Genomic DNA, 26,952 nt, shown 5'->3' with positions numbered 1-26,952 from the left:
ACAGTATATTCATTATGTAGGAACACTGTGATTGAACACTTATTTTTTGATATTTTTCTTTTCTGGACTCCTTTTACTATATGGAGCTACATACAGTATCTCACAAAAGTGAGTACACCCCTCATATTTTTGTAAATATTTTATTCTATCTTTTCATGTGACAACACTGAAGAAATTACACTTTGCTACAATGTAAAGTAGTGAGTGTACAGCTTGTAAAACAGTGTAAATTTGCCGTCCCCTCAAAACAACTCAACACACAGTCATTCATGTCTAAACCGCTGGCAACAAAAGTGAGTACACCCCTAAGTGAAAATGTCCAAATTGGACCCAATTAGCCATTTTCCCTCCCCAATGTCATGTGACTTGTTAGTGTTACAAGGTCTCAGGTGTGAATGGGGAGCAGGTGTGTTAAATTTGGTATTATCGCTCTTATAGGGCGTACACACGGTCGGACTTTGTTCAGACATTCCGACAACAAAATCCTAGGATTTTTTCAGACGGATGTTGGCTCAAACTTTTTTTGTCTACACACGGTCGCACAAAGTTGTCGGAATTTCCGATCGCCAACCACGCGGTCACGTACACCACGTACGACGAGACTAGAAAAGGCCGGTTCAGAACCAAGCGCGGCACCCTTTGGGCTCCTTTTGCTAATCTCGTGTTAGTAAAAGTTTGGTAAGAGACGATTCGCGCTTTTTCAGACTCGTGGTTTTCAGATCGTTTTCTGCCGTTCAGTTTGTGCTTGTGGGTTTGTATCTGCTCTTCAGTGCGTGCAAGCAAGTTCCGCGTGACTTTAGGTAGTCATTGTATTCTTGTTCGTTCGTTACTGTTTTTCAGGTCGCTCTTCACAGGCCTTGCTGTTCTTCAGTGTGTTCTGTTACTTCGTTCTGAGCAGCCGACCGTTTTCTAGCCATGTTTCGTATGCGTACTCCTCGTAGAGTTCGTGCTGTGCGGGGGCTTGGTGTTGGGGTCCTGACCTTGACACAAGTCCAGTCCATGAACAGGGTGGGGAGGAGTTCATGGACCAAGAATTGGTTGCTTCAGCATGACCAGTTCTCTCATATGCCTTTGCTCCGTGAGATCCGTGAGAATAATCCTGATGATTTCAGGAACTTTCTCAGGATGACAGACCCCGTGTTTCACCGTCTGTTGGCTTCGCTGACCCCCTATATCAGCAGGCAGGATACCTGCATGAGGCAAGCCATCACTCCGGAGCAGAGGTTGGTCGCTACCCTGCGGTATTTGGCCACAGGGAGAAGTCTGCAGGACTTGAAGTTCTTGACAGGCATCTCCCCCCAGGCTCTGGGGATCATTATCCCAGAGACCTGTTCTGCCATCATACAGGTCCTGCAGAAGGAGTATATGAAGGTAAGATTTTTATCCTTTTATATCACATTTTATTGTATTGAATGTTTGCTAATATATTGTATTTCTTTCCTCATTCCCTAATTACCATGATTGGAATATGCTGTGAATGTCCCCTTTGTCCTCATGCATGCTGGATTTTTATGTAATTATTATTTTAGGTCTTTCATACATATTTGCCCTTCACTAACCTCCCCAGCATGGTGTCTCCTGCCCTATATTCACCTCATGTAGTCACTTAACAATGTATTTTATCAGCTCCATAGTAGTGCTTTACCCCAAACACCCCTAAAATGTTTGGAAATGTTATTTTTGATTTAAATTCAGGCAGAGTGGCAGAGGCTTTTTTTTGTGGTGTCCCCAAATAATTTTTAGTAACCCTCCCTCCCCCAACTGCTAAGTCAGCTGATCCCAATTCTCTCTCTATCCTCAATCATCTATCTGCTGACTTTGCCAAACCCATACACACTATACCCATCTCTTTTGTGGTCAGATTTATGGATGAATTCCCGAAAGCATGTAGTGCAAGGGCCTGCCTGTATACTTTCCAATGGTACTGTTTAAAGTTTTGGTATCCTATTATTATCTTGATAGGTAATAGCAGAATGTCCAAATGTCCTCAAATGTGTACAATGTGTATTTATATTTTTGTATTATGACACTTCTTACCTGTCCAGTGGTCTGCCAATAGTGTAACTAAGGAGGGGCTGTTCAAAGTAATACCCATTATTTAGGCATTCATCTCTCAATGAAGTGAAGAGGGTTACCTGTCCAAGATTTACACACACCCCCTATAATGTTAGAAATGGCCCATGAGAGGGGGGGAGGGGGAATATGATAGGTGTACCTTATACTTTGGCCTTGTTAAATTCCCCTTAATAAATGCTATCTGGAGGTTGCCCCATAATGTTTGTGTCTAATCTGCTTTCCAGGTTTCAGAGTAAAAATAGTAATGTTTATTGTTTTTTCCTCAACAGTTTCCTTCCACGCCACAGGAATGGCAGACTGTGGCCTCCCACTTTGCCGAGCGGTGGGACTTTCCTAACTGCGGAGGGGCAATTGATGGGAAAAACGTCCACATCGTCCCACCACCCAACTCGGGGTCGTACTGTTATAATTACAAGGGGTTTAATAGTATAGTGATGTTGGCGGTGGTGTCGGCTAATTACGACTTCTTGTATGTGGACGTGGGGAAGAATGGCCGGATGTCCGATGGTGGAGTCATCGCCCAGACGGAGTTCTACAGGCGTCTCCAGAATGGCAGCTTGGACTTGCCAGCTCCAGAGGACAATGTGGAAGGACTCCCATTTGTGTTCGTTGCTGATGAAGCGTTTGCGCTGGGGGACCACCTGATGCGGCCATTCCCAATGAGGACCCTCACCCCGGAACAGAGGGTTTTTAATTACCGGCTGGCCAGAGCCCGAAGAGTGGTGGAGAACACATTTGGAATCCTGGCCAGCCGGTTCCGACTATTTCTGAGACCCATCCATATGGCGGAGTATAAACTGAACCATATTATACTGGCGTGCTGTGTTCTCCATAACTTTTTAAGGAAACATTCGGCCAACTATGCTGGCTCAGTTGGGCCTGAGGCCGGAATCCTACATCAAACCACACTGACGGTCGCTTGAAAGTGGCCGTCCTGGCTTGCCCTCCCTGAGTGCCCGTGATGTCCGGTTACGCTACCTGGAGTTCTTTGCGGGTAGGGGGGCTATCAATATGCCAGACAATCTGTGAAGCCTTTTTATAATAAAAAAAAAGAAATTCTTGGTGGACATTTACTGCTTGTGTTTGTTTTAGCTGACCCTGACAGAAATGTGTTGAGTCCAGAAAATGTCGTGATTGTGTAACCTTAAACAAAGCACTGTTGGCTGTTATTTCCTAAATGCAAAAACACATTTCACTACAAGTGCACTTGCAACTGCACTGAAACTGAACTTGTAGTGCAAAGAGGATTTGCCCTTAGGAAATAACACCCATTTTTGCAGAAAACAGCAATTACATCACCCCAAAAGTGTTGTATTGTAGTGTTGAGACAATAATCCACACATTCTTGAGTAAGCAACTTTTTTATTCCTGCACAATCACATGTGCATTTACCAAAGGTTTTTTAAAACAAACCAACATGTTTGTTGTATAACAGTTTTTGCAGTAGCATTATCAAAAATCGAAATGTCCATTTAAGATAAAACAGGCCTGTGTAAAACCAACAAGAAAGCCAAAAAACTTGAACTTACAAAGTTCACATTAGGTAAAACCTGAAGGCTATATCAGACATCAGTATTTAGGAACTGGGTTTGATATAGCGTTCAGATGGGGGGAAATCACCCCTGGAAAAGCCAAATTTGGAAGATGCACACCAATTTAGGAATGTCAACATGTGCTATCTGCCATCAGGGGGGATCAAGGGACGTGTTTTGGGGGAGCAAGCCCTTCCTCAACGCTACTTTATAATTGAGGAAGGGGGTGCACCCCCAAAACGCGTCCATTGATCTCCCGTGATGGCAGATAGCACATGTTGGCACGCAAAGAGGAAGGCAGCACTGGTGCAATTGTGTGAAATTGTGAAGCAGGTGATCCCCACGGCAGACATCACCTATTTAAAGATCTTCATTGGTGGCCTGAGGAGCACATATCTAAGGGAGCGCAAGAAAGTCCTGGATTCACAGAGATCCGGAGCAGCAGATGACATCTATGTCCCCAGGATGTTGTACTACGACAGGCTGCATTTTCTGGCAGGCCAGACTGAACCCAGGCCATCACTCTCCAGTCTTCCTTCCACGCTTCCTTCCCCCCCGGCTGAGGCTTCTGACGCCCAACCTGGGCCTTCCAGGCAACATGTGGAGGAGCCCAGATTGAGCTAAGTATAGCATTCCTCTAAATATTTCTGCTTGTCCAATCAATGATGTTAACTAGATGTTAGTTTGGAGTACTAATTTAGGATTGTGATTGATGAAGCAAAAACTAAAACCATGTCCCTTTTTCATACACAGGGAAGTCTCAGCCAGGAGGTGGCTGGGCCGAGCCGGCTGGCTGATCTGCAGGTCCCTCCACCCCCCCTGAAAAGAGAAAATGGCAGTAGGAGGAGTGCCCTAGAGGAGGCTACCAGAGGACTCTTTTGGAGGGCTACAGAGGTCCTGGGAGCACGACAGACCGTGGAGGAGGACATTGCTGCCACCATTGCCTATAAAATGCAGAGGATGGAGGAGGGCCAACAAGTCTTGTGTGAGGCGCTCATATTGGAGGCTCTTAACAAAGGTATGAGGGGCCAAATGACAGCTCAGACACACCTTTGCGATGGTCCTCCTCCTCCTCCTCCTCCTCCTCCTTCTCCTCCAGGTCCTCCCAGTCCTCCTCCAGGTCCTACTCCTCCTCCTGCCACATCTCCAACTGCACAGCCACAGCCTGGAATGAAGCGTGAAAGGAAGACCAGAAAGTGAGGACCCTGGATCCAGTCTGGTTGGCCAAAAAATGCAGCCTCTTGTGGTACCACAGCCTGGGGACACACATGTCATCTGCTGCTATCCGGATCTCTGCGAATTCTGGACCAGACTGCCCTCCCTTACATATGGACTCCTCAGGCCACCAGTTTTGATGTTCAAGAATTGATGTCTGCCCTGGGGGTCCCAGGCTTCGCTAATTTCTCCTGTTGATCCAGTGTTGCCTTCCTCTTTGTTTGGTTCTGAGCCCTTAATAAAGGATTTTTGTTTTGAATTATACTCTCCTATGTGTTTTACTTCAAAAAGGACAGTTGGTTTGTGAGGATTCAGGTACATTTCAAATATACAATGTGAAATGAACAAGGGACACCAACAACAAACAATCTCCTTGAGATTAAATAATAAAAGATATCAATGGTGTTGGGGTAACTTGACACACAAAACACACACAAAAATATTCTGGAGTAAAAATAAAAATAACATTGAACAAAGATCAAGAAAAAATTCAAACATTAAAAAAAATAAAAGGCTTAAAATCCCCAAAAAAATTAAATAAAAAAAAATTCTGTCAGATGTGACAACTAATAACAATATATTCAGGGAATCCCAATAAAAAAAAACAAAAATAAAACTTTGTGAGAAGTGTGTGTGAATATGAGCAGCAAAACTACTTAATTCTTGTCACATTATAAAGAAGAAGAGAGTGCGCTGTATTAAACCATTTTTAACATTGCAGCGTGACGAAAGTGCTGTATCCATTGCGAACGCTAAGTTTACCAGAACGAGCTGTTCCGTCTCGGAATTTCTTCTGAGCATGCGTGGCACTTTGTGCGTCGGAACAGGCCACACAAGGTCGGAATTGACGCGATCGGATTTTGTTGTCGGAAAATTTTATCTCCTGCTCTCCAACTTTGTGTGTCGGAAAATCCGATGGAAAATGTCCGATGGAGCCCACACACGGGCGACGGGGCGACAACACGCTCCGATCGGACATTTTCCATCGGAAAATCCGACCGTGTGTACGGGGCATTACTCTCTCACACCGGTCACTGGAAGTTCAACATGGCACCTCATAGCAAAGAACTCTCTGAGGATCTGAAAAAAAAAAGAATTGTTGCTCTACATAAAGATGGTCTACAGCACGGTGGCCAAGACCATACAGCGGTTTAACAGGACAGGTTCCACTCAGAACAGGCCTCGCCATGGTCGACCAAAGAAGTTGAGTGCACATGCTCAGCGTCATATCCAGAGGTTGTCTTTGGGAAATAGACGTATGAGTGCTGCCAGCATTGCTGTAGAAGTTGAAGGGGAGGGGGTCAGCCTATCAGTGCTCAGACCATACGCCGCACACTACATCCAATTGGTCTGCATGGCTGTCATCCCAGAAGGAAGCCTCTTCTAAAGATGATGCACAAGAAAGCCCACAAACAGTTTGCTGAAGACAAGCAGACTAAGGACATGGATTACTGGAACCATGTCCTGTGGTCTGATGAGACCAAGATAAACTTATTTGGTTCAGATGGTGTCAAGCGTGTGTCGCAGCAACCAGGTTAGGAGTACAAAGACAAGTGCCTACAGTCAAGCATGGTGGTGGGAGTGTCATGGTCTGGGGCTGCATGAGTGCTGCTGGCACTGGGGAGCTACAGTTCTTTGAGGGAACCATGAATGCCAACATGTACTGTGACATACTGAAGCAGACCATGAACTTCTCCCTGCAGAGACTGGGCCGCAGGGCAATATTCCAACATGATAATGACTCCAAGACGACCACTGCCTTGATAAAGAAGCTGAGGGTAAAGGTGATGGACTGGCCAAGCATGTCTCCAGACCTAAACCCTATTGAGCATCTGCGGGGCATCCTCAAACAGAAGGTGAAGGAGCGCAAGGTCTCTAACATCCACCAGCTCCATGATGTCGTCATGGAGGAGTGGAAGAGGACTCCAGCAGCAACCTGTGAAGCTCTGGTGAACTCCATGCCCAAGAGGGTTAAGGCAGTGCTGGAAAATAATGGTGGCCACACAAAATTTTGACACTTTGGGCCCAATTCGGACATTTTCACTTAGGGGTGTACTCACTTTTGTTGCCAGTGGTTTAGACATTAATGGCTGTGTTGAGCTATTTTGAGGGGACAGCAAATTTACACTGTTATACAAGCTGTACACTCACTACTTTACATTGTAGCAAAGTGTCATTTCTTCAGTGTTGTCACATGAAAAGGTATAATAAAATATTTACAAAAATGAGGGGTGTATTCCCTTTTGTGAGATACTGTATATTTTGTATTAAGTGATGTATAGTTTATTGTTAATTTTCACTATATTGCATTTTATTTATAGGTAGCGTCCTTCTTTTCACTTTTTGAAGCTTCTAATAAGGTTTACTTATATAGTAGGTACCGTTTAGGAGATATTTACTGTATATGCAGCCAGTGACGTCATCAGCGCATGCACTCTGAAGGAATGGCCACCCGTGCCATTCCTTCAGAGCCCTGTGCCGTGACCAGCGGCTCCCGCGTACATGCACACGGGAGTAACTTCAAGCAGCTCTGTCCAGTCACACAGCCAAAGTCCACGGGCCCAGAAAGAAGATGGGTGAAGATGGATGCAGCCTCCAGTGATGACGACGCATCAGTGGAGGACTTTGTTTGCAGTTAAATTTCACATAATTTGCTAGTATGCTATTCTAGTATAATCCTTTTAACTTTGCAGGTCAGAAAAAAAAGCCAGTGGTTTTTAGTTCCTCTTTAACCACTCTAGAACTGCCCGTCGTCACTATACGTGCCGACGGCTGCCATAACCCCAGTATTTTCTTAAATGGCGGGCGGTCCGCTTTATGATAAAAGCAGTCTGCATGGCTGATTCGCTGTGAGATCACTTTTATCTCGGAGATAGAGGTTGTCTCCGCCGCTTAGCGGAGCCGTCGGTAGATCTGATCCTTTCCCCTCTGAGGCACTGTGCCGAGTGAGGGAATGATGGCCCCCACTCGACTCAGTGACGTTGGATGACAACAGCGATGTCAAACGTCACTTCCACCCAACGGCCTTAAAGGGACATTTTATTTTATTTTTTTATTGCATTTAAGTGTAAATGTGAGATCTGAGGTCTCTTTTCTATTGCAAAGGGATGTTTACATTTTTTACAAGGGTGTTTACAAGGGTGCAATTTTGAAGCATGACATGCTGGAGATCATTTTTCTAGGCGTAACATTATCTTTCGCAATATAAAAAATTCAATTGGGCTAACCTTACTGTTTTTCTTTTTTTCTTTTTTTTTTTTTTTTTTTTATTCAGAAAACTGTATTTTTACCAAAATATATATAAATATATATATATATAATGTTTGGAGGTTCTAAGTAATTTTCTAGCAAAAAAACTGATTTTAACAAGAAGTTTGAAAAATAAGCCTGGTCCTTAAGTGGTTGTAAATGTAACCATCTAGAACAGTGATGGTGAACCTTGGCACCCCAGATGTTTTGGAAATACATTTCCCAGGATGCTCATGCACTCTGCAGTGTAGTGGAGCATCATGGGAAATGTAGTTCCAAAACATCTGGAGTACCAAGGTTCACCATCACTGATCTACAACAATAATTATACCCACATTCCTATCAGAAACAGGTCAAATACATTACATGTATTAGATAAAATAAGAAAAAAACACACTGCAGAGCCAAAAAAAAAAAAAAAAAATGCAAAACTGTAGCTGCACCAGAAAAACACCAATATCTGTGTAAAAAGCTACAATAAATAAAAATAAGTGCTCTTACAATTAGGAGTTCCAGTGTTATTTAAAATGAATATAAATAAATACTAAATAAATTTGAATTTTCTGAGATGAATTCACTCAAATATGCAAAAATAAAGAAAACCATAATAAAATCATAAACAAATGTAGTACTCCATGCATGATCAAATAAGTGAAACAACAAAAATAATAATAATGAACATAAGTGAAGCCATATATATTTGTGAATGAAGTCCGTTTCCATAAAAAGAAAAAGTTCAATGAAAGTGCATCAGGTCCATGAAGGTAGGAATACAGATCCGCAGTCCATCAAACCACAGCACATATAGGTAGAAGGAGGAGAAAAAAATGTGGAAATGTGTCTCATAGAAGCAGTAAATCCAGAGGACATTAAAGGAGGACCCTTACCCGAAGTGGTGGACCTCCCTGTTAGCAAGGTCATACATGCAGATATGGCCCTCTGCGGGGACAGTGAGGTGGTGGCGTCCGACTCAGGTGATGAGTAGAGCGTTTCCAAGCGAGAGTGGTCCAAATCGTCTGCCTGAAGGGGGAGGACACCCACTCTGCTTTAGACTCCACTACAGAGTCTCATTCGCCTGTAACACTCTCCTCCTGCTAGGGCATCAGATCTCACTCCTCCTCCTGCAGGTCTTGAATGCACAGTGTATCCACTCCTTCTCCCACTGTGTATGATGAAAGGATATGCTCACCCTCTATTGAAAGTGACATGCACCCTGATATCAGGAAGTAGGACAAGCAGAAGACCTTGCAGTCAGGTGGCTGCAAAATAAAACTCCAAAAATCCATATTTAGCCCCTTAATCCCCTTGTTGAAAAATAATTATACCCACATTCTTATTAATTAATGGTCAAATATGTTCTATGTTATGTGTTTCCATGGTATTCCATCCTGCTTGCATTAGGAAAAGTTCATTTTTTTCCCTTTGCCTATGTAACTATGATATTCCATACATAATCCCCATGCAAATAAATAATAAATATAAAAATCACATTCTTATCAGAAATGCATCAATTTTTTCCTTGGTGTGTGTAACCTATAATCTTCTTTTTTAAAACATATTTATTTTTTTGCATTATGTCTGTGTAATTTACTATGATTCTATTGTACAGCTGTTTGTGTGTGTGTGTGTGTGTGTGTCTGAGAGAGAGAGAAACTGCAGAAAAGAATAACATATTTTGAATAACAACATAGTCATTACCATATATGTGTGTAAAAAGTACACTTCACCTAGTAAGCGTACTGAGCATTGCAGCCAATAAGCCCATCATCCCAATATGCAGTATAGCAAGTCCACTTTTACAGACTTTATTGGATTTATGTTTCACTACACATGCATGTTTCATTTTTCAGATTCACTTTTGCAGAAGATAGAGGAATACAGCATTGTAACTCCAATCAGTACAGATTCAGAGGGTAATTTTGTGTCTCATGAAGTGTCCAAAAGGCACAGGGCTCGTTTTCAAAGGGATGTTCAAGACGCCAACAATAAATCCAGTGATAATAAGATTTATTATAATGTGACTATTTTTGACAAAGACTTTCATCTAAGGTTAAAGCTGAACTCTAAACTAATTGCACCTGGAGCTACAGTAGAGTGGGAGGAAGATTCCAATGTGCTTGCAATAGATCTTCATCATAAAAACTGTCTGTATGTCGGAGATATAACAAATATGGCCAACACCTCTGTTGCCATTAGCAACTGCGATGGACTGGTAAGTTACGTATTTTAATAAAAATTACAACTCTACAATATTAGCGTCATCAAAAGCAGAAACACAAGATGTACATTTATTTGGTTATCACATACAAGTTTAAAACCGTGTATGTTTTCCTTTTTTTAATAATTGGCACAATATTATTTTGATGTGCTTCATGTGTATATATACATTTGAAGCCTTTTTAAATAGAACTTTTAAAAACAAAGCAGCAGGGTGGGACTTTACATGAGGCGCGAGGTGTGTAGAGCCAAGCGCCTCCATCCCTGATAATTTGAACAAAAAGAGGAAATTGGATTGTACCAATTGGATTGTACCAACCAATTATAGCTATAACTATTTACCATGGAGATACACTTCAGTGAATTTGGCTATCTACAATATGTATGGTGTGAACCAATTATGTTGTTTTACTATGGGATTGTGAGCCAATATTTGCCCCCCTATGTCTACAGTTGCATCCTTATCTTATCCTACATATCAGTTGGATTTTACCAACCAACCTAGATTACAATTAACTATCATAGAGACCTGCTCTTCATGAAATTGTTTTTTACAGTATGAACTAATTATGTCATTAATTGTATTTCTGCTATATTCTATGTACAATTGGAGACTTGTCCCGTATGAATTTGGGTTTTTATGATATCAGTATGAATTATGTTACGATTTTTATTTTTGTTATAATTTATATACCATTAAATCATTTAATGCCAATTGATGTCATGTGATGTTCCTATGCAACGTTTTTGGTTCTGTTGTATTTTGGGTACCTGCCACATTCATGGTTATCGTGTTATCTCCTGGAGTGCATGTTTCATATAAAGTCCCACCTTTTTGTTTTCTTCTTTTTTTAAAAATAGAATGCCAATTCCAAAAATGTTTGGACGCTGTTTAAAATCGACATGAAACAGAATGCAATGATTGGCAAATCTCATAAAACTATACGGTATTTTATGCACAATAGAAAATAGAAATGTTTAAACTGAGAAAATGTACCATTTTAAGAAAAATAAAAGGTAATTTTTGAAAATGTAATTGATCTTTTTTAATTCAGAATTTTGAAATGTAAATATCTGGGAACTGAGGAGACCAGTTGCTGGAGTTTTGGGAGAGGAATGTTGTCCCATTCTTGCCTGATGTAGCCTTCTAATAGCTCTACAGTCCTGGGTCGTCTTTGTTGTAATTTTTGTTTTAACCGCTTGCTGACTGGCTCACACCGATATACGTTGGCAGAAGGGCACGTACAAGCATACTAACGTACCTGTACGTTGCCCTTTGAGAAGCGGTTTCCACCGCAAGCTCCGTGAGTATGATCACGGGTCCCGCGGACTCTATGTCCGCGGGGATACCCACGAACGTCTCATGGACAGGAAGATCGGTGAAATGCTGATGTAAACAAGCATTTCCCCCCTTCTGCTTAGTAACAGGACACTGATCACAGCTCCCTGTAATTAGGAGAGGTGATCAGTGTCGTGTCACACATAGCCACGCCCCCACAGTTAGAATCACTCCCTAGGACACACTTAACCCCTTCACTGCCCCCTAGTGGTTAACCCCTTCACCTCCAGTCACATTTACACAGTAATCAATGCATTTTTAATCGCACTGATCGCTGTATAATTGTGAATGGTCCCAAAATAGCACCAAAAGTGTCCGATCTGTCCGCCATAATGTCGCAGTCACGATAAAAGTAGCTGATTGCCGCCATTACTAGTAAAAAAAAAATTATTAATAAAAATGCCATAAAACTATCCCCTATTTTGTAGACGCTATGACTTTTGCGCAAACCAATCAATAAACGCTTATTGCGATTTTTTTTTTTTCTTTTACCAAAAATATGTACAAGAATATGTATCGGGCCTAAACTGAGGAAAAAAATGTTTTTTTTGGGGATATTTATTATAGCAAAAACTCAAAAATAATGCGTTTTTTTATTTTTCAAAATTGATGCTATTTTTTTGTTTATAGCGCAAAAAATAAAAACCGCAGAGGTGATCAAATACCACCAAAAGAAAGCTCTATTTGTGGGGAAAAAAAAAGATGTTTGGGAGCCATGTCGCACGACCGCGCAATTGTCAGTTAAAGCAACGCAGTGCCGAATCGCAAAAAAGTGCTCTGGTCTTTTGCCAGCCAAATGGTCCTGGGGCTTAAGTGGTTAAAATGTGTAAAATATTTTCAATTGTAAAAGGTTTGGACTGAAGGAAGGCCAGTTAAGCACCTGGACGCTTCTTCTATGAAGCCAGGCTGTTGTCAGAGATGCCGTATGCTGTTTAGCATTGTCCTGCTGAAATATGCAAAGTGTTTTCAGAAAAAAATGTCATCTGGATGGCAGCATATGCTGCACTTAAACCTGGATACTACTTTTAGCATTGATGGTGCCTTTCCAGATGTGCAAGATGCCCATTTCATACACACTAATGTCCCCCATATAATCACAGATGCAGGCTTTTGAACTGCATGCTGATAATAAGCTGCAAGGTCCCTCTCCTCTTTAGTCCGGAGGATGTGGCGTCCATGGTTGCCAAAAGGAACAGTTTTCCACTTTGCAACAGACCATTTTAAATGTGCTTTGGCCTAGAGAAGATGGCGGCATTTCTGAATCATGTTCAGATATGGATTCTTCTTTGCATGATGGAGCTTTATCATGCATTCTTGGATGGCACAGTGAACCGTGTTCAGACTGTGTTTTTGGAAGTATTCCTAAGCCCATGCGGTGATAATCACAGAATGATGCCTTGTTTTTAATGCAGTGCTGCCTGAAGATCACAGGCATCTATTATTGCCTTCTCCCTTGCACACAGATATTTCTCCAAATTCTCTGAATCTTTTGATTATTATGTGCTGTAGATGATTCACAGTTTTATGTTGAAATTCAGAAATTGTTCCACAATTTTTAGATGCAGCCTTTCACAGATTGGTAAGCTTCTGCCCATTTTTACTTCTGAGACACTCTGACTCCCTAAGATGCTCTTTTTTAGACCCAATCATGTTCCTGACCTGTTTCAAAATATTCTTACAACTTCTCCTTGTTAGTACCACTTACTTTGCAAGATTTTTGTTGCACTGTCCCAACTTTTTTGAGATGCTATGCTGCCATTTGAACTTACCTTATTTTTTCTTAAAATGGTATGTTTTCTGATTTCTATTGTAAATAAAATGAGATTTGCAAATTTCATAAAATTTTTATGTAGATTTTACACAGCATCTCAATTTATTTAGAATTGAGGTTGTGTTCTACTATTCTATTATGCTTCAATTTTAGGGGATGTGGCGACCCCTAGTTCCTACAAAAAGGTTTCCACCCTGTAGAGATCCTTTGTCTTTTATAGCATATGAATTGTGTTTCTTTAGGTATAATATTGGGTGCTTTGTAATCATGCATAGGGTGGTTGAAGGATTGCTATTTCTGATATCACTGTGCCTTTTGTGGGTTGTGTGGTGTAGAAACAAGCTGAAATTTTTGAAAAAAAATCAATTGCAGCCACTGTGCCCATCAAATGCTGCCACTGTGCCCTTGAATGCCCCCAGTGTAACCCCCCCCCCGCCGCCCGCTCACCGTCTGCCCGGCACTTAGCCTGTCTTGTTGGGGCAGCGGGTGATAGCGACGAGCGGGGTCCTTCATGCGTCTCCTGCGGTCCTCATCTCCCGTCCTCTCCTCCTGATAGGCGTGCAATAGCGGCGCCTGTCGTTTCAGCCAATCAGGTGACAGGTAACAGACCTGAGCACCTGATTGGCGGAGAGGCGGTTTAGTGTTAGGAAAGCGAATATTTATTTGCTTTTCTAACACAGCTGAGTGACCTGGCGCTCGCAGGACACTTTTTTGACTCCTATTAGAGCCTATGGCTCTAATCAGGTGCTTCAAAACACCCCCCCGCCGCTGTAATTCAGGCGCCCGGCGCCTGAAAAGGGGCCGGGTGACTGAATAGGGGGTGGCAGCAGCGGCCATAGGTAGATTCATGCAATGCATGAATCTATCTATTGTTAATAGAGGGGGCGGCGCCTGTGCACCCTTATGGAGGCACCGCCACTGAAGCCAATTTAAAATGGTTCATTGGGAGGCTGCCTGGAGTACAAAGTTAGTATCCGGAGGAGTAATATCTGTGAACATGACTTTTATGAAAGAATGAAATTGGTTGCACAAAAATGAAAAAAAAAGTGGTAGTCATAGAAGGGGAGCATTTGTAGTTGACACTATGATGCAAGAAAAATATAATTCTAATTCGATACTAAGTAGCAATGGGAGAATCTGCCTGGATTCAATTTGCAGATGGTCAGGCAAATCTGTCTCGAAGTGTAGTGAACCTGAAATTTGCGGTGAATCATATTGAAAGCAGTGTTAAACCCTATGCATTAGTCTTTTTTTTTGGGGGGGGGGGGGGTCTTTCCCTTATTTTCATTAGTCGGTTATTTTTCAACAGAACAAGCTCTCCTGCAAATGTAGCAGTTAGTGTTGTGATAAACCATTTGCCAAGGGTGTTTACAATGATCAGCTTTATTCATGTAAAGCCTTTATCAAAAAAGAAAAAAAAGTTGCTGTAATTGTGGGAACTGGAGCTTGCCTTTTGTTAGTGTATCTAAATCTGCTAGTACATCCAACCCTCCCTTCTCCTCCCCCCCCAGACTGACCGTGCTGCTTTCCAAAGGTGCCCCTGTGCTCCTTCGTCCAGAGTTTGGCACTCTAATACAAGAAGTGTATATTATTTGCTAGATCAACATGTGAAAACAGAGGGGAAAAAGTCTTAAAAAAAAAGAAAACGAATGCAGCCACCACATCTAAGGATCGATAAGATGCAATATATTACATGTTTTGTTTTTGGTTTAATACCACTTGAAGTTTTTTGGGAAAATAGGTAAACTATTGGAAAAAAAAGGGCCTGGAAGAATTTTTTTTTTTTTTTTTACATAACATTTAGCTTGTCAAACTGAACTGCATAATCCAGATGAGGTATTACTAATGCAGGGGTAAAATGTTAAGTATTTCTGTCTATCTCATATCTTGATCATTAGGGATGGGCAAACAGTTCCGGCCGGGCATAAGTTTGGCCCGAACATCGGGTGTTCACCGAACATCCCACTGAGCGCACAGTCAATAGGTTAAGGAGCGGGGGCTGGGAAGCCAGCCACCGTGTCCTTAACAACTGATGAGTCATCAGCTTCCTGCTGACAGCTGAATGGAAAAAAAAATTGCCAAATTATCTGGCAATAGAAAATTTTAAAACCCTTATCCGAGCATGCAGCCTGGCAGGCCAGGAAGGGGGGGGGGACGAGCGAGCAGCCCCCACCTCCTGAACCATACTAGGCCACATGCCTGCAACACCCCAAAGCACCTCGTTCCCATGTTGATGGAGACAAGGGCCTCTTCCCCACAACCCTGGGCGGTGGTTGTGGGGGCTGTGGGCAGGGGGCTTATCAGAATCTGGAAGCCTCCTTTAACAAGGGGGGCCCCCCGGATCCCGGTCTCCCCCTATGTGAATGAATACATTGTACCCCTACTCATTCACCAAAAAAGTGTCAAAAATAAAGCCCGGAGGCAGTTTTTGACAATTCCTTTATTAAAAAAAATAAGAGTCCCCCCCCATGCAGATTCATCGTCCATTAGGATGCCTGCCCCACCACTGAACCTGAACCCCCCCCCACCCCCCCAAAAAAAAGATCCGCCGTGTGACAGTTCTTAAATGGTTAATGGGGGGGGCTGCAATCTGGGGGACCCTTGTTAAAGGGGCTTGCAGATTCTGATAAGGCCCCTGCCTGCAGACCCCCCAACAACAACCGCCCAGGATTTTGGAAAAGAGGCCCTCATCATGGGGACAAGGTGCTTTGGGGTGTTGCGGGCATGTGGCCTAGTATGGTTCAGGAGGTGGGGGCTGCTCGCTCAATCCCTCCTTTCCTGGCCTGCCAGGCTACATGCTCGGATAAGGGTCTGGTATGGAATTTGTGGGGGCCCCACACCTTTATTTATTTTATTTATTTATTTTTTCTGCCTGCAATGGTTTTGTTTTGAATTTTTGCAGCCAGGAAAATCAATTCAAATGTAATTTTTTTTTTTCTTAATATCGTTTCTAAAGGAGCAGTGATTTTAATGATGCTTAAAGTGAAACAATAAAAATGAAAAATTCCATTAGATATAGTGGATCCCCTTAGTCTGCCTGTAAAGTGGTCTATCTATGCTGTGTATAGAACCCGCTGCAGCAAAACTGACATTTAAAAAAAAAAATAATTGCCGGCAATACAAAAAAAGATGACAAACCCCCCCCCAATGCAGGCCTCTTGAACCCATTGGGAAAGAGAGCCCTGACTGATGGGGGCATAACCAGGGCGGAGTATGGTGACTAGGGGTCACGGTGGATTGGTGGGGGGACGGGGTGGGGTTGGGCCTGAGCTCACTAAGGCAATTGCCCCAGGGGATTCTGGGCCTTTTGGTGAAGAAGATTGGTAAGAGCTGGCTGAACCCCACCCTGTCCCTCCAACCATGGACACCGAGCTCCTTCTGGCCAGGGTCCGAGAGATGGCTCTTCAGGGTCAGGCAGGGTGGCTTTTCTCCCTCCTTACTCCTGGGGATTCTTCTCCTGTTCCCACACTTGATCCCCCTCAGGATGCCCCCCCAGGGTTAGAAGGCGGACTCGTCCACCTTCCCGCCTCAGCCCCAGCCCCTCTAGGGCCTCCTACTGCTCCCCTCCACATCCTTCCTCTCCCTCTCCCCCTCCTTTACCTTCCTCCCCCCTGCCTGCACCGGCGGGGAAGCCCCCTTCTGTTGCTAATCCCCGCCGTCTGCCGACGCACCGGAGGTCCCCCACGCGGGCTAAGGCCGCTACTCGGGCCTCCTTGCGCTGTCCCCGATCATGCAGCCCCCGCTCCAGTACTTGCCCCCCCTCCCCCCTGCTAGTGTACGAGGCGGCCGGGCTGGAGCCGCAGCGCTCCCCGGCCCCCCCCCCTCATCCTCCGAGACAAGTCAGCTTACCTCTACCCACCCGCGCGGATGGGGTCCTGAGCGGCCGATCCGTGGGTTCCTCCGTCAAGCATTCATCTGGCACGAAGGGAAGGAGGAAGCGGATCGGTTCACCGGCCACCGCTGCGTCCTCTGCTGCTGTGAGCGGCGTTTGTGATGCTCGCTCCGCCGGGGACTTGGAGCCGGATCGGCTCCACCTGGTGGACGCGACGCTCCCTGCGCCTGGCTGGGCGGGAAATTTGAATCTCCACACACCGCAGCTGGATACTAGGAACGCTCACAGCAGTGTGGTGTGTGGAGATGGAAATAAGTGGCCGCAGATGTATTCCCCTGTGCCCGCCTGGGCGGGCATGCTGTCACAAGCGCAGGATCTATCCTGCGGAGCTCCTTCTGTGCCCGGCAGGGCAGGGGACAGGTCTCTTCCCTCCACGTCCCAGGTTGCGGGGGTTGGCACAAGGCACATCTCCCCTGCGCCCGACAGGGCGGGCAACGTGCAGTTAACCCCTCCCCCTCTGATACCCCGTGCCCACCGCCAGCCTCCTGCGCCCCTCCTGATGGGATGCCCGCATCGGTTGACGTATCGGCGCAGGGTGACAAACCCAAACAGCTTCCTAGAACGTTCGGGAACTGGCTGCAGGGGTTTTGTGCCTACGCGGGAGTGCTCAGTGAGCGGTTCCCGGAGTTGGCCACTTCGTTATTTTGCTATTTAGACCTTATTTGGGGTGCATACAAGGTCTACGGGGGTCAGTGCTGGTTCCATTATGACACTTAATTTCGGCAAAAAATGGCGGCACGTCGGGAATTTCGTTTTGATTGTCAGGACGGTAGCCTGTGGTTGCTGCTTATGTGCCCTCACAGGCCTTCGTCCTTTCAGTCCGCGGCCGGCGCACCTCAGTCCGGAGCGTCGGCCGCTCCAAAGAAGGGGATCTGCTGGCTTTTCAACGAAAGCCACTGCAAGTGGTACTCAGTCTGTCGTTTCAGGCATGAGTGCTCCAGTTGCGGAGGGGCTCACCCCGCCAGTAGGTGTTTTCGTAAAGGCAAACAATCGCTTTCCAGACCCGGCGCCAAGACTGACCTTCTTAAGCCGGAGGACGCCGGTGAACGTCATAGAGATGCTTCCCTGGCTAGACCGGTACCCCCTTCGTAGAGAGGCCCTGATTCTGCGGGACGGCTTGGACCGTGGTTTCTGGATCCCCTTTACCCCGTCAGACGCCCCGACCATGTCTCAAAATTTAAAATCGGCGGAAGAATTCGAGTCCGTTGTGGCCGAGAAGCTCCAGAGGGAATTGGAACTGGGAAGAATGGCAGGCCCCTTTGACCTCCCTCCTTTCCACAACCTGAGGGTATCTCCTCTCGGTGTGGTCCCAAAAAAGGCGGAGGGAAAATTTTGCCTCATTCATCACCTTTCCTACCCTTCTGGCTCCTCGGTGAACGATGGCATTGACAGGGAGGAATCCAGAGTGCACTATGCGTCCTTTGACAGGGCGCTTCAGCTGGTTAGGGCAGCGGGGCAGTCTGCCCTTCTGGCAAAAGCGGACATTGAGTCCGCATTTCGCCTCCTTCCAGTCCATCCGGACTGTTTCCACCTCCTGGGTTGCTACTTCCAGGGTAGCTATTTTTTCGACATGTGCCTTCCTATGGGTTACGCCATCTCGTGTTATTTTTTTTAGCTATTTAGTAGCTTCCTTGACTGGGTGGTCACCCAGGAGGCGGGTATTCAGTCCCTTCTGCATTATCTCGATGACTTTCTTTTTGTGGGTCCAGCGGGCAGTGGGCAGTGTCTGCTTCTGCTCACTGTTTTTCAGGATACATGCCGACTTTTCGCCATCCCACTGTCCGCTGACAAGACGGAGGGCCCAGTCACAGTCCTGTCGTTTTTAGGTATTGAGATAGACACAGTGGCGATGGTTTTTAGGTTGCCTAGTGACAAGTTGTCCAGGCTCCTCTCGTTGGTCCGATTGGCAAAAGGGGCGAAGAAATTACAGCTGAAACAGCTACAGTCGTTGCTGGGTCATCTGGTTTTCGCCTGTAGGGTCATCCGGATGGGGAGGGCTTTCTGTAGGCGTCTGTCATGGGCCATGAAGGGCATAACTGCCCCTCACCACTACGTCAGGATCACCAAGCCTATGAGGGATGACTTGTGGATATGGCTATCATTCTTGCAGACTTATAATGGACAATCGTGCTTGTTGCGGGAGGAAGTGCCGAACCCACAGCTGGAGTTATATACCGATGCTGCAGGCTCCTGTGGGTTCGGCGCTTTCTTTCAAGGGGAATGGGCTGCTGAACGCTGGCCGGCCTCATGGGCCCACATGGATTTGTTGCGCAACCTCACCCTGCTGGAGCTGTTTCCAATTATTGTTGCTGTTGAGCTCTGGGGTGAAAGGTTGCGCAATCACCAGGTGGTCTTCTGGTCGGATAACATGAGTGTGGTGCAGGTGGTGAACAAACAGTCAGCCAGTTCTCCTCGTTTCGTTGCTACGGTTTTTAGTTTTAAAATGTTTACATTTCAACATCTGCGTTAGGGCTAGGCATGTTCCGGGTGCCTCTAATGATATTGCCGATGCTCTTTCTCGTCAACAGTTCTGCCGTTTTCGAACACTGGCTCCGATGGCTTCTTTGGAGGGCCTCCCCTGTCCGGCCCACTTATGGAACCTCGTTTCCGGAGTTTGACAGAGCTCCTTCGGTCGTCGCTTTCTTCGCGGACATGGGCGGCGTACTGCCAAGTTTGGCACGAGTGGGTCCAGGCGTCGGGCGGTGAGTTCAACATTTATTCCCCGGATGATCGTCGTTTAACCTTATTTGCCTATTTAGTCTTTCTGTCGGAAAAAGGCGTCTCCGGGTCGACGGTTTCATCCGCGTTGTCGGCCCTGTCATTTTGGTTTCAGCTCCTGGGGTGGGAGGATGTAACTAAAGCCTTCCCTGTCCAGCGGGTTGTCCGGGGTTGGAAGTGGGTTACGCACCTCCCGGACACCAGGCGCCCTATTTCTATTCAGATTCTTTTGGGCATCTTGTCTCTTCTTCCGAATGTGTGTTCATCGGAATATGAGACCCTCCTTTTCCGGGTAGCCTTTTCTTGGGCTTTCTTTGGTGCCTTTCGCATCGGTGAATTGGTGTCCAAATCAAAATTGTCCCCGGGGGGCATTCAATGGGAGGACGTGTCGTTGTCGCACCGCAATGTCACGATTTTCTTGCGTTCATCCAAGACTGATTGTTTTGGCAGGGGTCGCTGGGTAGTCTTGCATTATTGCGGCGGCCCCTTTTGTCCGGTGTCCATGCCCCCTGTCTCCTACATTATTTGTACATGCTGATGCAACTTCTCTCAGCCGTTTTCAATTTTTGCGTGTTTTTCGTCGTTGTTTGGAGATTTTGGGCTTTCCTGCGAAGGAATTTTCCACCCACTCTTTTCGCATTGGCGCAGCAACCACTGCTTCGGGTTTGGGGTTCTCCGATACGGAACTTCAGCGTTTAGGTAGATGGGAGTCATCTCGTTTTTCTTTGTATGTCCGACCACATCTGTTGTGTTGATTTCTAGGTTCCTTTCCGGCACAGATTTGGATCCTCGGGGATTCTTTCATATACTGGGCCGCTCGCCGGGCAGAGATCCGAACTTATGGCAGGAACTTGGGATTCTCATACGATGTGGTGAGGATACGCTGGATCGGGTTGCGTGGGTTACGTTGGCCTCAGGTCCTCCCGGAATGTCAGCAACTTCGTGCCCACATTTCTGGTCCCATCATTCTGGTCATACATGCGATTGGGAATGACGTTGGATATATGCGATCTGTGGACATCATCTCAGCTGTTAAAAGTGACATTGCCCAATGTTGTGCTTCCTTTAATAGCTTGACCGTTGTTTGGTCAGAAATTGTGCCTCGCTCGGTATGGGCGCGTGATGTCCCTGGCCCCCTTCTGGAACATTTTCGTAGGAAGGTCAATGCCCAAGTGGCTAAGTTTGTGCGCCAGATAGGGGGGGTAGTGGTCCGCCACAGAGACCTGGAGGGAGGTAATCGCGATTTGCTGCATGGAGATGGAGTTCATCTGAATGACATCGGGCTGGACTTTTTTAATCTGGGTCTCCAGAGGGGCGTGGAACAGGCGCTGGCTGCGGTGGGGCGCCCGTCAGTAGCTTACTGACAGGCGGGTGGCGGTTTTTGGTGACCTTGCCAGCAAAACACGGCGGTAAGAGGTACGCCCTTCATGCTAATTGGGAGATAGACGGCAGTCCGGCACTTATGGTAAGGACAGGCCCCTCAGTTATCTCCCTTTTCACCAGTCGGAATTGAGTGCTCACAGTGCTACTGTGACTTGCACTGTGAAATGTTAAATGTTATGTTTAAGTTGTTAAAGAGTTGAATTTAATAAAACCTGTGGCCTTGCCCTTTCCAACATGAATGGTGGTAAGTGGTCTTTATTGATGGGAAGAAGGGGTAAGGTCTAAGTTGGACGGATCATGGTATGGACCTGGGTTTATTGCACCTCAGCAGTCATGCATACCAGGCCCTTTGGGTGCTTAAAGTCATCTGCCCTTTCTCCTGATGGCCACAGCTAGAAATGCTAGGGGATATTTTTCAAAGTGATTTCTCAACAAAATAAAACATGCAGACATGGATGGATATGGAAACAGGAGTGCAGCGCTGGAAAATATATTAAATGTGAACTATGTGTATTCTGCAAACACAAACTAAAATGATGACATCATATAGTGTTCAAACCATATGTGAATACCAAAAATGACAAAAAACACATATAATATTTAAACATGTGATTAGAATAGTGCAAAGTACTGAAAAACATGTGCAAGGGTAGTCCTCTGAGGACAAAATCTGCGGCTACAATGTATCACAAACAAAAAGTCCATAAGCTCTAATATCCAGTGAAGGTAGCTTCAGTGCAAATGTATAGATATATCATTCACCGCCTGTGTTCCCGTCACCTTAATAGGATTAAAGGCTTACCAGAAGCCCCACAAATAAGGCTTAGTTGAATCTCTGATAAGGCATTGGATGTTCCCCCAGCAGGCAACCCACAAACCTCAAGGGATGGTACTCTTCAAGGACACCCATACACGCCAGGAACTGCTCACTTCCGGGGTATTGCAAAGAGATCCACAGGTATCCAGTGAACTTCCACTGTTAAGAACAGCATACAGCCATGGTATGTTGAGAGGGAGGAAAAAACACTCCAATAGTACAGAGGTTCCAGACAGAAGGTGTGTTACTGGCCTAATCACCAGGCAAAAACAATGGGGGGGACAAAGAAAAGTAATGTAGCCACCACATTTAAAGTGATTGTAAAGTCTCGTTTTTCTCTCTATAAAAATAACAAACATATTATACTTGCCTGCTCTGTTGCAGTGTATTTGCACAGAGCAGCCCAGATCCTCCTCTTCTCAGGTCCCTCTTTGGTAAGCTGTAATATTAAATTTTTTGTTTTTGGGTTTTCTTTACAGTTTACATTTTGGATCTCCGGTTCGACCTGATCACCATTTGGTATTGGTTCAGACCCAGGTCTGCCTTTACCTCTAGACAAGATAAAATCTGGTGCGGAGTAGTTCTGACTTTTTATAGGATACTGCCTACTTGTTTATTTGTTGTACAGTTTGGAGCTCTTCCCAGATCTTTTTATTTATTTTAAATTAAAGTTACTGAATGGATTGGACACAGATGTGTAAACTGCGAAAATAAAATGTACTTTTCTATATTCATAAGAGTTTTTTTTATTTAAAGTGTTAGCATGGAGTTAATAGCAAAAAAGATACTCTCATGTGTACACTGTCAGCTGGGTGAAAGAGTGTGTACAATTAAACTCTCTCATAGAAGTTCTATAAGCGGAAGTTCATACAATCCAATTATATAAAGAATAGACGCCAGAAAGGAGGGGGGGGGGGGGGGGAGAAAAAGTATAAAGGTGAAGGGGAGGGAGGAAAATAACAAGGAGAACAAATGATTCAGGTGGGGTGCATGAAGTACTTACTATTGCAAGGTGTCTAGTAGAGGAATAGGGACCATACGGGTCCTTAACCTAAAATGATTAATATTAACAAATATTAACCAAATAATTAACTGATTAACTGATGCAAAATATATCTGATTATACAATGGTGTAGAGGAAACGGATATAGTTATGGAACAATTTAGTGATGCTGATTAGAGTAGGGGGTTAATTTTTAATTTCTCGTTCAGCCCACCCGAGCCCAGGGTGTCCAGCCGGTAAATCCAGTAGGATTCCGGGCGCATAGGTACCTGAAACATTTGGCTGCTGGGAGATTATTAGGTATGGGTACGATAACTGAGAGGAATGTTAATGATGAATGAGGACGTTTAGGGACGCTGTGTTGGTCTGACCCAGCATCCACTAAATGCCTGTGTTCCCCGAACCTTTTGCGAAGTGTGCGGATCATGCGGCTTCCGTACTGTAAGCCACATGGACAAGACAAACAGTATGCCACAAACTTGGAGGAGCACGTGTAAAAATCAGATATGGGATAGTTTTGGCCCTTTTGAGTGGAATTGTTTGTCTGAGTGACGTGTGGACATATCAGGCATAGGGCCTTATGGCATTGATACATGCCTCGAATAGTGAAAAAAATTTTAGTGGGGCACTGACAGTAGTGGATGCTGGTTTAATTTTACTGGGTGCAATTGGAGTTTTTAGGTTACTAGCACATCTGTAGGGGATGAGAGGTTGAGCTGTAATGGTTGATGTGAGATGTAAGAGGGCGGCACAGTGGTGTAGTGGATAACACTTTCGCCTAGCAGTAAGAAGGGTCGCTGGTTCAAATCCCAGCCACGACACTACCTGCCTGGAGTTTGCATGTTCTCCCTGTGCCTGCGTGGGTTTCTTCCGGGTACTCCGGTTTCCTCCCACACTCCAAAGACATGCTGGTAGGTTAATTGGATCTTGTCTAAATTGTCCCTAATATGTATGAATGTGAGTTAGGGACCTTAGATTGTAAGCTCCTTGAGGGTAGGGACTGATGTGAATGTACAATGTATATGTAAAGCGCTGCGTAAATTGACAGCGCTATATAAGTACCTGAAATAAATAAATAAAAAAAATGTGGATCCTCTTGTAAGATGGACCAATGTCTTTGGAATATGCGCTCCATACTTCTAAAGTTAGTGTGAAAATTGGTCGTAACCCTCAGCTGTTTTATTAATTGGGTTGTTTTTAGGGGTGCACCGAATGGAAATTTTGGTACCGAAAGTTAAGGATGCACTAAGCCAAAAAACGAAACGATACCGAAAATGACAGTTTAAAAAAAATATTTATTATTTTTTTATATACAATTGTATTATATTCGACTTTTTAATTCATAACATCAATTTTAATTAATATGAATTTATTGTTGGCCATTATTGCCACCTTTAGTGCAAGAAAAGCTCAAGAAAAATGCAGTCTGCAGGCTCTAACCATCTCTTGTATCATGTCCCCAGTCTCTAACCATCTCTTGTATCATGTCTGCAATCTTACTTAAACGTAACCACTTCCAGACATGCTGACGCCGATATACGTCGGCTCTTTAAAGAGGAATATCGTTGTTATGGCAGCAGCTAGCTGCCATAATCCTGTTATCCTTTTCTTCGGTGAGTGGTCCCGTTTCAGATAAAAGTGGTCTCTGCGGCGGGTTCGCAGCAAGATCACTTTTATCGGTGGCTGGAGAGGGCCCCCCTTCCCGCCGCGTTTCGGTGCCCTCCGGCAGCGGCGGAGGCAATCGGGTACTTTTTCCGTGTGTGGTATGGAGCTGAGTGAGGGGAAAATGGCCCACCCAGCTCCATACTATTGGGGGGCGGAAGTGACGTCAAAATGTCACTTCCGCCCATAGCTCTTAACCAGTTGCCGACTGCCGCACGACGATGTACGTCGACAGAGCGGCACGGGCAGGCAAAAGGGCTTACATGTACGTCCTTGCCTGCCCGCGGGTGGGGGGTCCGATCGGACCCCCCCTGGTGCCTGCGGCGGTCGGCAAATCTCCCCCGGCGATCGGTGGTGAGGGGGAGGCCATCCATTCGTGGCCTCCCCCTTGCGATCGCTCCCAGCCAATGGGATCATTTCCCTGCCTCTGTATTGTACACAGAGGCAGAGGAAATGATGTCATCTTTCCTCGGCTTGGTATTTTCCGTTCCGGGCCGAGGAGAGAAGACTGTAATGTGAGTGCACCAAACACACACACACACAGTAGAACATGCCAGGCACACAAAACACCCCGATCCCCCCCCCGATCGCCCCCCGATCCCCCCCCCAATCACCCCCCCCTGTCACAAACTGACACCAAGCAGGTTTTTTTTTCTGATTACTGTATTGGTGTCAGTTTGTGACAGTTACAGTGTTAGGGCAGTGAGTGTTAGGCCCCCTTTAGGTCTAGGATACCCCCCTAACCCCCCCTAATAAAGTTTTAACCCCTTGATCACCCCCCGTCACCAGTGTCGCTAAGCGATCATTTTTCTGATCGCTGTATTAGTGTCGCTGGTGACGCTAGTTAGGGACGTAAATATTTAGGTTCGCCGTCAGCGTTTTATAGCGACAGGGACCCCCATATACTATCTAATAAATGTTTTAACCCCTTGATTGCCCCCTAGTTAACCCTTTCACCACTGATCACCGTATAACCGTTACGGGTGACGCTGGTTAGTTCGTTTATTTTTTATAGTGTCAGGGCACCCGCCGTTTATTACCGAATAAAGGTTTAGCCCCCTGATCGCCCGGCGGTGATATGCGTCGCCCCAGGCAGCGTCAGATTAGCGCCAGTACCGCTAACACCCACGCACGCACCGTACACCTCCCTTAGTGGTATAGTATCTGATCGGATCAATATCTGATCCGTTCAGATCTATACTAGCGTCCCCAGCAGTTTAGGGTTCCCAAAAACGCAGTGTTAGCGGGATCAGCCCAGATACCTGCTAGCACCTGCGTTTTGCCCCTCCGCCCGGCCCAGCCCAGCCCACCCAAGTGCAGTATCGATCGATCACTGTCACTTACAAAACACTAAACGCATAACTGCAGCGTTCGCAGAGTCAGGCCTGATCCCTGCGATCGCTAACAGTTTTTTTGGTAGCGTTTTGGTGAACTGGCAAGCACCAGCCCCAGGCAGCGTCAGGTTAGTGCCAGTAGCGCTAACACCCACGCACGCACCGTACACCTACCTTAGTGGTATAGTATCTGAACTGATCAATATCTGATCTGATCCAATCAGATCTATACTGGCGTCCCCAGCAGTTTAGGGTTCCCAAAAACGCAGTGTTAGTGGGATCAGCCCAGATACCTGCTAGCACCTGCGTTTTGCCCCTCCGCCCGGCCCAGCCCACCCAAGTGCAGTATCGATCGATCACTGTCACTTACAAAACACTAAACGCATAACTGCAGCGTTCGCAGAGTCAGGCCTGATCCCTGCGATCGTTAACAGTTTTTTTGGTAGCGTTTTGGTGAACTGGCAAGCGCCAGCGGCCTAGTACACCCCGGTCGTAGTCAAACCAGCACTGCAGTAACACTTGGTGACGTGGCGAGTCCCATAAGTGCAGTTCAAGCTGGTGAGGTGGCAAGCACAAATAGTGTCCCGCTGCCACCAAAAAGACAAACACAGGCCCGTCGTGCCCATAATGCCCTTCCTGCTGCATTTGCCAATCCTAATTGGGAACCCACCACTTCTGCAGCGCCCGTACTTCCCCCATTCACATCCCCAACCAAATGCAGTCGGCTGCATGAGAGGCATTTTT

General features: G+C 45.5%; 1 protein-coding gene across 2 annotated transcripts in view; it reads left to right on the top strand.

Annotated features, from left to right (window-relative positions):
- LOC141132411 (A disintegrin and metalloproteinase with thrombospondin motifs 2-like) overlaps positions 1 to 26,952 on the top strand; it is a 1,679,109-nt gene that overhangs the window by 124,493 nt on the left and 1,527,664 nt on the right. For both annotated transcript variants that reach the window (XM_073620760.1, XM_073620761.1), the window contains exon 2: positions 9,923 to 10,284. In XM_073620760.1, the coding sequence (XP_073476861.1) occupies positions 9,923 to 10,284 (362 nt within the window). The remainder of the gene's footprint in view (positions 1 to 9,922; positions 10,285 to 26,952) is intronic.

This window comes from Aquarana catesbeiana, linkage group LG03 (assembly GCF_042186555.1).
Source record: "Aquarana catesbeiana isolate 2022-GZ linkage group LG03, ASM4218655v1, whole genome shotgun sequence".
Lineage (NCBI taxonomy): Eukaryota > Metazoa > Chordata > Amphibia > Anura > Ranidae > Aquarana > Aquarana catesbeiana.
Note: the sequence above shows the minus strand (reverse complement) of the source record. Positions and strands in the feature narration are given on the sequence as shown.